We start from the raw sequence: 12344 nt of genomic DNA, 5'->3' as shown, positions 1-12344 counted from the left end.
CTGAGACGCGGCGACTCTGGCTCGGCCGGGGGGCGGGGCTTGCTGAGCATCAAGCGTCACCCTGGCAACCGGCCCCCCCGGCCGTCTCGCACAGCCGCAATCAGCGGTCTTCACCTCGAGGGGGGGGCGCGACCCTCGGCGGGGGGCCGCGACCCTCTGCAGGGGGCGTGACCCACGGGAGGGCCGTGACCCTCGGGGGGGGGCCGCGACCCTCGGGGGGGGGCCCCCCGCCCTCCCCCCCTCCCTCCCCCTCCCCTTCCCCCCTGCCCCCCCTCTCCCTCCCCTTCCCTTCCCCCTTCCCTTCCCCCTCCCCTTCCCCCTTCCCTTCCCCCCCTCCCCCCCTCTCTCTCCCCCCCTTCCCTTCCCCCCTCCCCCCCGCCCTCCCTCCCTCCCTGCCCCCCCCAGTCGCTCTCTCTCTCTTCCAACAACAACATGCCCTCGAAAAAGCCTCGGCACCGCCGGGCACTTCTACTAGTATATAGATACACTACTTCTTCAGAGGAATAATCTTTAAAGGTTTTTTTTGTTCTAGGAAAGCTTTAAACATGAGCGAGTGAATAACAAACTCTGCTTAATCCAGCACATGATCAGGATTCTTCATGTCAGATAACGAGAAGCTGAAACCTTCCCCCACCCTGAAAACATCTCAATTATATAATTTTGCTCATTCATCTAAACTGAATTGCTTTAAACCTCTGTGAAATTAAACAAAAATCTGTCCCCATTGAAGGGAGAATGAGCAGATGAGGTGTTGCCCACAGAAGAGCTGAGGTTGTAGGCAGAAGCAGTCTTGCTGGCTTCTCCCACGATTGGGTAGTAATTGTTGGGCAATTCTGCCTTCAGTTTTATTGAAGGAATTTCCCATGAGCCATGAATTATTCAAAGGCATGAAAACGTCGGCATTACAGTGGCCTGAATGTGTTGGCATTTCGATGTATTGTGCCACCAAATAGTTGGCTGTGGGTTCACATTGACTACTCCCTTGAGGTTCCAGTGTCTGCTCTACTGCTGCTAGGAGGAAGCAACCAGCAGGTATGCACAGGAGAAGGAAAGTCAGAGAGAATCACCATCTCTCGGCTTCTTGCGTGGCTTGTTCGCGAGCAGCACAGGCAGAAACCTGGGAGTGGGTAGCCCACCTACCGTAAGGTGAGCTCTGGTTTAATGTCTGTTACAAATGTTGCAATTATCGCACTGGTACTGCTGAGATTTGCTTTGTGCAGCACAGATACCACCTACACAGACGGTACAAAAGGTTTGACTCTTAACATTAACCACATGGTACTTATCCGTGGAATGATTCAGTCCATTAATTTTAGCATTTTAAGATCTTGCGTTTTTATCTTTTAATGACAGGCACGTGGTACAGAGGAGGGGCAAACAGTGACTCAAACTACCCTTCCTGAGGGTAGGGTGTCCATCAAACAACTGGCAAAGGTAGGCAAAGACAGCCAGCTATATGCCTTCCGCGTTTTACTGTGTAACAAATCTGTATTCCTGAATCAAATACTGTTCCACTTTTTACAGTCAGTAAACACATACTCCCAGAAAAGATACTGAGCAGACTTGATGCAGAATAAAACTCCTTCTACGCTGTTCCAATAAAGTACAGCAATGCGGCATTTCCCACTCCAAGACGAAAATTAAAATTGTTTTTGAAAGCCACTGCGGCTTCCGAGCGAGACTCACGATTTGATACTGAATTACGAATAGATTTTTGCTCTGAAGACTCGAGCCCAGTCTGAACTTGGTAAAGACTGGCCCAGATTCGGATCATGAAAGGCTTTTTACGGCTTAGAGAGCTGAATAGCAAACTCCCCCAGAGATTCAAGAAAAAACAGTCATCGTATTTACTGCTTGTGGAATCTTGCTGTATGCGAATTGGCTATCACCTTTGCCTGCACAACAGTGATTACACTTCAAAAGTATTTAGATTTCAAGCACTTTGAGAGCCTGAGGATATGAAAAGTCATATAAATGCAAGCTTGCTTGCTTTCTTTATTTACTTCTTTCCTTTGCTATGCCACACATTTCCCCTTTGAGATTTTTTTAAACTATTTTTTTCTTTGAGCTCTACATTATTCTAAACTTGCTGCTGCAACAACTAAGGACAGAAGAGAAAAAGGGTAATCAATAAAAAGGGGGAAAATTAAGGAAAGAACTGGAAAGCTAAGAACGAAAAGGGCTTGTTTCTATTTCTATTTTTTTTCATGCAGCCAGGAAGCAAATGTTATTCTACTGCACCCTAGTTTATCGTCCTTGATCTGCTGAAAGAGTTGAGATGCGATGTTACTCTCGATTTTTATTCTTAATTTGGATAGCCAAATTTGACAGTTTCTTGTAGCATTAATGAAATTGAGCCTTTTCTGTCCCTTACCAAAACTATGACTTCTACCTGGATCAGAATCTGCATCTAGTGGCTAGTAACTGTTGTGGGGCTAGACTCGGTTGAATTGGAAGATGCATATAATAAATATCTTATATTCTCGAACTGTCAGTTTCGTATCGTCTTTCCTGCAATACGGGAGTACCTTCACCACACGGACTGCAGCGGTTCAAGAAGGCAGCTCACCACCACCTTCTCGAGGGCAATTAGGGCTGGGCAATAAATGCTGGCCTTGCCAGCGACACCTACATCTCGGGAACAAAAAAAAATATCCGAACTTTAGGTCCACTTCTGAAATTTGGAAGATGAATACATTATTCTGTATCTCTGGAGAGTTAACAAAAGCTCTAGTCTATTCACTTTGGGCTTCTAGTGAAATGCAGCAAATAGATGTTTTGACATTGGGGGCTAGAAATTCATTATAGCCAAGGAATGGGTGGTGTCAGTAGAAAAGTTGGAGAATTAGCGCTAATGCTTTAGACTGAACGCAAAATTCGTGCTCACTGCTCAAAAAAATGATTGGAGTCCTAATTCAAGTCTTAAAACCCAAGCTCTATTGGCGTTGCACTCAAAAGGGTGGCCCAGTATCGGGTGCAACTTAATCGCAAGTCATGATTGCCACAGGCTTTTTTCACTTCTTAGAGGGGAGGTTCATTGATGCTGCAGCACCTCATTCTCAGCATTGCTGGCTATGCAGCTGCCTCAGCAAGCAGCAGCAGGACAAGGAGAATGGGCTGGAGGACTGAACCAGGTGTGCTCATGGCAGATCCACGCCCCAGGGAGAGAGCCCGCAGATTCTGCGATCAAACATTGGAGGCATTGGTTTTCGCTGTGGAGAGACGGAGGGCGGTGTTCTACCCGGCAAGTAGCAGGAGGCCCCCACCACAAGTCATCCGCACCATGTGAAGGGAGGTTCCCCAGCATGTGTCAGGCAGCACTGTGGTCCCCAGGACCCACACACACAGCAGGAAGAAATTTAACGACCTCACTTGGGTGGTTAGGGTGAGTGAAAGCTTCAGCAAATGCGATGTACCACCATCTGAGCCACAATCTTCACACACTGCCTAAAGCACCACACCCCCAGAACTCACCCGCCAACAATCTTTACCTACCAACACTCACATCCACATGTCACACCTTGCACACAATGACAGCTATTTAACTATGGCAGGGATAGCACCCAAACAGATTGCTCCACACTCACTTGCACACTTTCCTTTTTCATGCAGGCCAAAGTGGCTCACAACAGGAGGGAGCAGGAGTGCACAGGCTGGGAACAAGCTGACACCCAACCACTGTCTGTGCTGGAGAATTGAGTGCTGCAGATTATTGTGCGTCGTGGTCACTGGCAACGTTAACCCCCTTGGGGACAACAACGGTATGTTCATCACTACTCCTTCTTCTCACATCACACTTCCCCCCTCACCCCACAAGCGTTTTGCACTTTCCAGCTAATCATGCTGTATGCATGTATTTCTCCCTTCCTGCCCCCCTCCCCTCACCTTAACCCGACTCTTGTGCCTTTGTGCTTTCAGATAATTAGCAAGCACCTGAGCAGCCTGTCCCTGAGGGCACTGTAGAGAGCGAGGTGGGAGAAGAGGAGGAAGAACACGCCACATCACTGCATCTCTCACCCGCAGACACCAGCTCAGATACTGGCACTACGTGCTCTTTAGAGGCTAGTATAGTAGCGGGATCTGCACAGGGTGAGGCACCGGGGACGGGTGGGCTGCAGCAAGGCCAGGGGGCAAGGGTAGCTTGGGGGGGCCAGCTCCCCGGAGGGCGAGTTCTGCTGCACAAGACACAGATGAGGACCTCGATGGGGAGGCGTTTAGAAGGGTGATGGGCATGCACGAGGAGATGATAGTTGCAATGGCAAGGGTGCCCGAGAGCCTCTCGGCAATGATAAGGAGCGTGGAGGAGTCTGCCGCCAACATTGCACAAGGCTCTGCGCAGACCATGGAGCCCATCATTTCCAGTCTGCAAAGGATTGTAGACTCCCAGAGAGACCGTGGAGACCCAGGCCTGATGCCGCGTGTGATGGGCGATCTGGCAGCTTCCATTGCAGCACAGGTGGAAACGACGCAATGTCTTAGTGCTGTAATGCAGTCTATGCTTGGTAGCATCCAATCGCATACTGCTCTCATGCAGTCTCAGTATAATGCCATGCAAGCTCTGACTGCTGCCATCGTGGCTGGGTCTACCACCATCGATGGATTGCTGAGGTGCTGCCCCGGGGGAGTGGCTGTGGGTCAGTGGAGCAGGAACCTGATGTCCTCTCTCAGGATGACAGCATTCCTGCTCCCACCACTGCTATTCCGCCATTGCCCTTGTCACTGCCTGTCATCCAGCCAGCCCAGATTGCTGCCGCCTATGCTGAGGTGGTGCAGTCTGCAGCTGGGCCTTCCGGGTCCAGAGCTGGTCGAGAACATCCTGCAAGGCTATCTGAAGTCTCCTGCGCGGACACTCAGCAGCCTTCCACCAGCCCTGCTGCAGCCGCTGGGCCAACACTTCATAGGAGCACTAGAGTAGACAAAGGCACAGTAACAAGAGGCACTAAGGGATTGCACAAGGGGGAATAGTTAATATTTTTGCTGTATATATGTGTTTACTAATTATTGGTAAATGTATTAATTCACTTACCATTCTTTTGTGGTGTCTGTCATTTCAGCTTTGAAACGGCTTGCGAGAGGGATGGAATGATGGGGATGTGGTGAGCAAAGGGGATCTGGGCTTTAAGTCATCCTGGTGTGAGGCTGGAGGTCCTTTTTGTCAACCGCAAGTGTCCTCAATGTACAGCTGGTGTGTAACCACAAAAAGGAGATCTTGCATGTTTGCGCCAAGTACTGTGGCACTTGCCATGACTCGTTTATCCTGCGGCAGTCTAGTGTTCCTCTGCTCTTCCAGCCGTCAAACCAACTTAACGGATGGCTACTTGGAGACAAGGGCTAACCCCTGAAGCCGTGGCTAATGACGCCGATCAGGAGGCCAGCGAATGAAGCTGAGGAGCGCTACAATGCTAGCCACATTTCGACCAGGTCCATCATCGAACAAACCATCGGCTTGCTGAAGATGCGATTCAGATGCCTTGACCGATCAGGTGGAGCCCTGCAGTACTCAGCAGCCAGGGTCTCCAGAATGGTCGTGGTCTGCTGTGCGCTGCACAACATCATGGCTTGCAGCTTCCTGAGGAGCAAGAGGCTCACAACATAGCCTCCTCAGATGAAAAGGAGGAGGAGGAGGATGACAGAGCAGGGGCGTATCAACCTGCAGCAGCACGCAAGCACATTGCTGGCCGGAATGCAAGGGATGCACTCATCTTGGCCAGATTTGCTTAGACTGCCCATTCCAGCACATGTGCTTGGCTTCTTCTTAGCACAAGATACACAATGGACATGACTCTCTGGTTTCCTCTCACTCTGACCACCAACCTGACCAAGCAAGTCTCGCTGAGGCCGCAATGTGGAACTTCTGAAACCGAAATCATAGAGGCCATAACGTCAACAGTTTGCCATCACCAGAGTATAATACATTCACAAAGGGATGGCATTTAATTATTAAACACAAAAAAACACCCAAATGACTGCCCGTGTGACTAATTGTGCTTTATCTTCCTCTTACGCGTGCTCCTACGTGGTGCTTCTCCTGTGGCTCTTGCTCACTTTCATGCTGCTCCTGCTTCGACACCAGGCATCCTCTGGGTTTGCGAGCCTGTGAGGGCTCGCCAAAAGTCTGCTCCTCCTGTGGCTGTGCAGGGGCTGAGATGCCCATCTCAGTTGGGTGAGGACTCTGGTGGGGCTATGACCGAGGGCTCCGCAGTGGCATGGAAGTGTGAGCGCTTGGAGAGGAGCCCCCACTTCCTTGTTGTCTGCTGCCAACATCCCTCTCATGGGTCAGCCCCACCTCACCGCTAGCAAGTGACTTGACAGCACCTTGCTGCACATCAGAGGGGTCATCAGGACCCGTGTCTGCACTGGCAATTCTACTGCTGAGGACTTCCAAGAAGCTCTGGTCCCTCTGATCAATAGCTGGCCATAGCACCTTCACCACACGGACTGCAGCGGTTCAAGAAGGCAGCTCACCACCACCTTCTCAAGGGCAATTATGGATGGGCAATAAATGCTGGCCTTGCCAGCGATGCCCACATCCCAGGAACAAATTTTTAAAAAGTTTTTCTTCTTTCATTTCATCGTACATACCTAGAAAAATTATAGGGATGCATTGCCTTTTAAAGTGGGGTTGTATCATCAGTAAGGATATGAAAAGTTAAAACAGTTAGGGCTAGATTTTCAGTTGCTAGCGCCAGCAGTTAGCGCCTTAAGAGAAGTGATTTTCGGGCGCTATGCGTGTAGCGCCCGTGCGCAGCGCAGTTTGCGCCCCGCCCCAAATTAAGTTGCCTGTTAGCGCCGGCACAAAGTTTAGCGCCCGCCCGGATGCGCGCGCAGAAAATGACGTCACATCCTCGTGCAACGCCCTTTGGCCGCCCCGATTCCAAACTTCAGTCGGACCGCCCCATTGTGCGGCTGGCGGCCGGAGCGTTTGGAAAAAGGAACGCAACACAACCAGCGCGGGCCCCGGGGGGCGCAAATTAAAGGGGGCGTGCTCTCCAGCATAAAGGCCAGCCTTTTTTCAGAAAACACTCTTGCGCAACGCATTTCTGGAGACACAACAAGGAGGATAGCTAACTGGTTTCAAGCAGCAAGAGCTCAGGTATTTTTGGACTCAGGCCAGAGCGCTGCAAGTGGCCTTTTGGAAATTTGAGTGTTTGCCAGGATTTGATGGGGGTTGCATGGGGTGCCAACGCGGAGCTGCAGCTCCATGTCCGTAGGGCTCGCAGACGCATTGTGAGAGGGGCAGCCCTGGCTAGAGGCAGAGGGGGCTACAGGCGTCAGCCACGTAGGCCTTACCCAGTCAGGCTATACCGCCAGCAGCGCTCCTACCTAAACATGAGTGCCGCGCGATGTGTTAAAAGGCTCCGATTCCGAAAGGAGGTGATTGCAGAGATCTGCGGCCAAAGCTCAGGTGCAGGACGTCTCTGTCGGTGGAAGTGAAGGTGACGGTGGCATTGAACTTCTATGCCACCGGCTCCTTCCAATACGCTGCTGGGGACATAGCAAACATCTCCCAGTACGGCGCGCATCGCTGCATCCGCCAGGTGACCGAAGCACTGTTCAGAAGGAGAAGCCAATTCATCTCCTTCCCCATGGCCCTGGAGAGCCAGCATCAGCGCGCATTGGGATTTTCCAGACTCGGGGAATTCCCCTTGGTGCAGGGCGCCATTGACTGTACGCATGTGGCTTTGCGGGCCCCTCTGGAGCATGGCGAGCAGTATCGCAACAGGAAGGGCTACCATTCTCTGAATGTGCAGCTGGTGTGTGACCACAAGCAGCGCATCATGGCAGTCAATGCCAGCTTCCCAGGCAGCAGCCACGATGCCTTTATCCTGCGGCAGAGTACTGTGCATGACATGTTCCAGGCACAGCATCCCCCAAGAGGATGGCTACTCGGGGACAAAGGCTATCCTTTGTGTACCTGGCTCATGACCCCGCTCCGCGCGCCCAGGACCGCTGCTGAAGAGGCCTACAACGAGAGCCATCAAACCACCCGCAACATCATCGAGCAAACTATTGGGGTCCTCAAGCAACGGTTCCGCTGCCTTGATCGCTCCGGAGGAGCTCTCCAGTATTCGCCGGACCGGGTCTCCCAATTTGTGGCGGTTTGCTGCATGCTACACAACCTGGCTATCCGCAGGACTCCGGCACTGCCACCTGACGTTGGAGCAGCACCTCAGGAGGAGGAGCAGGAGGAGGAGGAGGAGGAGGAGCAGGAGTACGTTCCCAGGAGGGAGCGACCAGGGCCAAGGGCCGCGCGACGCCACCTTATTACACGGTACTTCTAAGCCCCCTGTCAGGGAATGGCCAGGGGCCATGAGGGAAGATGAATGCAGCCGCTCCGCAAGCCCTCAGCCGGCGAAGCCAACAAACACTAAGAAGAACAACCATGGAGACTGCATGAATAAAGATAATTATTTATTACACAAAAATGAAAAGCCTTTCCCACATGAATCCCCAAAAACAATAAACGGGCCCCACAAAAAGCCCAACAAACGACTCACTCCCACAAACTGGGGAGGAGTCACTCCACATTTCTTCAAACCGGGCCTCAACGTCGGCCTAACGCAAAAAATAAGCCCTCCAACAACACAACCATGGGCAAAATAAAGATGGCCACCGCCATATAAAAGGAAAGCTGGCCACACCCTCTACTGAGTGGCCCGCGAGGGCGAGACCTTGCCCAGCCTTTTGCCTCCCCTGCCCGGCCTGCTGCTCCTTCGCAAGCTCTGCCCAGTGGCTGCTGCGAGGCTGGGGGAAGGCGCCTGAGGCTCAGATGCCCTTCTGCCAGATGCCGCTGGGGGGCGGCCTACACGGCGTTTGGGCCTCGAGGGGCCGTCTGCTGAGTGGCGCACCTGAGCCTGGCCACCATCAGCTGCAGCCGCTTGCCCTTGACGCCCCAGTGGGGGAATGGCGGCGACGGATGGCGCAATGTGGGCCAACTGGCGTCTGGGATGCGCTGGCTGGTGCTGTGGCACGGTGGCACTCGGCCGGGCCCGCACTGCAGGTTCCGCAACAATCAGCCGAGGGGCGGCTCGCTGGGATGGTCCAGCGCGGCGGCTGCCCTGGCGATGCCTGCCTGAGACAGCGCGTGTGGCAGCAGTGAGTGCCCCTGTTGTCCTGGTGTGCGCCCGCATCACATCCGCCAGGGTCTTGACGGCATCAGTCAGCATGCCGCCACTCGCGGCAGTTGCTGCCCCGAACTCGCGCACACTGGTCGCCAGCGACTCGATGGCCTCAGGCATGCGCCCCACCACGCTCATGAGCTCCGTGTGGTGCCGGTCCGAATCCTCGGCCATCTTATCCAGCTTCCGCACCTCCTCCGAGGTGAAGGTGTCCGGACTGGAGTCGCGACTCTCCCGCTGGGGAGGAGGGGGCCGAACTAGGGGACCCTTGCCACGTTGGTGGCGGCGAGTGTGCCGATCAGCAGCACCCCCCTCTGATCCTTCCCCCCTTTGGGGGGAAGGCCGCGGGCCACGCGCACGGCTCCTGGGTGGCTGAACGCCACTGGTCCCAGAAGCTGCATTGTCCTGCGACAGTTCCTCCAGGCACTCGTCCAGTGAGGAGGTGTCAAGCATTTCCTCCTCTCCTGCGGGACGTGACTGTTCCCCCGATGGTCCGGCTTGTTCCTCCTCCTCCTCCTGCTCGGAGGTGCTGTCACTGGCAGCTTCAGGGTCCTGGTCGTCACCAGCTGAAAGCAGGAATGCACAAGAGTAGCTTCAGAGTGAGGAGACGGCGTCAGCGAGGGAGTTAGGACTGGTGGCATTCAGCGCATTGGTGGGACAGTGGCAAAGGAGGTAGCTCGGATGGGCCAGTGCGACGCGAGAGGGCCAAAAGGCGAGGTCCTTACCATTGCCGGGCAGTGGAGGGTCGGCTACTCCGCACGCTGTGGGGACGATCACACGGGCTCCCATGAGCACACACATGCGCTCCTCCAGCCGAGTGAGCTTCTGCAGCTTGGCGCGGCCACCCCTGGCACGGGCCTGGCGATTAAAGGCTACTTTAGCCTGCAAGAGAAAGGACGGGCTGTAAGTGCGCAGTGTAGCCCTGATGTAGTGTGCACTGCCTCCCATGGTGGAATAGCTTGGCCAGAGTGTAGAGTGCCGAATGGCCAATTGATGCTCATGACTGTCCCAATGCTGCTGGCTGAGGGCTGGCCAATAGGACTTTCAGCTCCCTTTGCCCATCATGTCAGGTGTACATGCAAGAATGAGGAGGAGACTGGAAAGGGTACTCACCCTGACAATCCTGGTCAGGTCGTTGTATTTTTTACGACATTGTTTGTGCGTCCTGGGGGCATCGCCGGTGAACGTCACCCTCTGGGCGATCTGCTTCCAGGCTTTGGTGTAGTCGTGGTGGGTTGGATTCCTCCCACTCTCTGGGAACAAGATCTTGCGCCTCACCTCCAGAGCTGTGACCATTATGTCCAGATCACCCTCTGAGAAGCGCAGGGCACGCTCACGGGCCTTCTCTGGCGTTGCCATGACTCCCTGGGGCTGAGCAGCAGTGTTGAGGCCTCTTTGCAAGGCTGCAGTGTGCAGGGCGTGGCAGCAGACCAATTCGTCCCTTCCCCCTTTAAGAGCTGGTCGGCGCCACGGGGTCTGCTGTCAGTCCAAAAATGACCGCACCTGCGCTGCGCCCCGCCTGGGCGCTATCCCTCTGGACCGCCGGCTTAGCGCCTAAAGATAGTAGTGGAACGCCTCTTTTAGCGCTCCACCAACCTCTTAGGGCGAAGCCACTGAATTTCCGGCAACGGGGCGCTACTTTGGGGCGGGCGCTAACTTCGGCCGGGCGCTAAGGTTAGCGCCCCAAAACTGCCTATACTGAAAATCTAGCCCTTAATCTTCCTTTAACGTTAAGTTGAATATCAGTTATTCTTGTATTTTATTACTTTGAGAGAGTTTGTATTCTGGTAAAAGCTGTATACAGAAGCTTGAGAAAGCATAATTCAGTTACAGACACTTATACCTGTTAAAAACAGTTTCAATTCTGTAACTTAGGTTTTTCTTTCCTAGTCCATGTTAGGAGCTACATCACCTAAGCTGCCGTTGGCCTATCAGCAGTCAGCATTGGACAGCGAAGAGCTGGGTCCTTTCCTGCGACTCTGTCTTATGGATCAGAGCTTCCCAGCATTTGTGGAACAGGTCGAGCAAGAACTTAAAAAGCTGATAGACGAATGACTGGGAACATGTTTGACCTTTCTCCAGTTGGTGAAGCGCCAAATACCATTGTAGAAGGAAATGACGACAAATCGCATTAATTTTCATGAATTCGCCCCACATTTGAGTTTTTTCTGGGCTAGATATCTATATATGGTAGTACTGTCTCTATTTACTTCAGACATTTTTATTTCTAATCATTAGTTTGCTAGTGTCGTTAATAATAAATACTTTCTTTAACAAACTTAAGCCTTAAATATTTTCATTAAGTCAAACTCGGTGACTTTGTTCTGTGTGAATAAGTTCTTAAGGGTTGTGTCTAACCTTAATTCAGGCTGTACGTTTAATGTTTCTATTTGGAATTAGTCCTGTTTGCCAAGTAGGTCGAGAGACAGGTCAGTGTGGCATGAAGTCATAGAGGCCAGAAAGTCGCAGGTTCAGTTCTTGGGCTGTGCTCCGTTGAACATTGGCTTGCATTGTCAGTTGGGCCACTCCCACTGGCCTCGATGTCCCAGGCTAAGCTTAGAAAAAAAATCACTCTGGCTTCCCAAGGCCCAACCCTGAAAGTGCGTTGGCGTGGACGGAAAGAGGAGGTTGGGATCGAATCCAGTTGTGATGTCCTGTGTGGTCCGCAGAATCTCACTCTCGAGGGTCACACATCAAGTATGGCCATTTGTCTGAGATACTGGAGAGCAGGAGCAAAAAGAGGAATAAACAGGGAATGCAAACAAGACAAATGTACTTTTATTAAATATTGGTGACTGAATTTAACGAATCTTGGAATTAAACACCAGGAGGCAGTGTTGTACAAAGACAGGCTTAATATCAGAATAGCTAATGCTACACGCATGAATTTTCTTTAGAGAAATATTTTTCACCAGGAGAGGAGTAACGTCGATCGTAGATATCCAAAGCATATTGAAGTAAAACCTGTTCCTTTCAAGACTCATTCTTTCTCATTCACAACTAAAAAATAAAATCAGTTGTTCTGGAATGTATTAAGTACACCACAATCTGTAACCTCATGGCCCGGCATATCCCTCACTCTACCATTACCATCAAGCCAGGGGACCAACCCTGGTTCAATAAGGAGTGTAGAAGAGCATGCCAGGAGCAGCACCAGGCGTACCTAAAAATGAGGTGCCAACCTGGGGAAGCTGCAACACAGGACTACATGCATGCTAAAAAGCA

At 52.3% G+C, this 12344-nt stretch overlaps 1 protein-coding gene across 2 annotated transcripts in view; it reads left to right on the top strand.

Moving 5' to 3' along the window:
• The window catches only part of LOC147097343 (meiotic recombination protein REC114-like), a 51158-nt gene extending 39761 nt beyond the window's left edge, over window positions 1-11397 (top strand). The window contains exons 5-6 of one of the 2 annotated variants that reach the window (XM_085972236.1): window positions 1354-1434; window positions 11010-11397. In XM_085972236.1, coding sequence (XP_085828362.1) covers window positions 1354-1434; window positions 11010-11174 — 246 coding nt within the window. In that variant the 3' untranslated portion in view covers window positions 11175-11397. Of the gene's footprint in view, window positions 1-1353; window positions 1435-3612; window positions 3750-11009 lie in introns of those variants that run through there. The other variant, XM_085972237.1, reaches the window with a different exon arrangement.
• Window positions 11398-12344: the final 947 nt, after the last annotated feature.

Source organism: Somniosus microcephalus, chromosome 32 (assembly GCF_052327205.1).
Source record: "Somniosus microcephalus isolate GS21.2 chromosome 32, FLI_Smic_1.0, whole genome shotgun sequence".
NCBI classification, from domain to species: Eukaryota; Metazoa; Chordata; class Chondrichthyes; order Squaliformes; family Somniosidae; genus Somniosus; species Somniosus microcephalus.
Note: the sequence above shows the minus strand (reverse complement) of the source record. Positions and strands in the feature narration are given on the sequence as shown.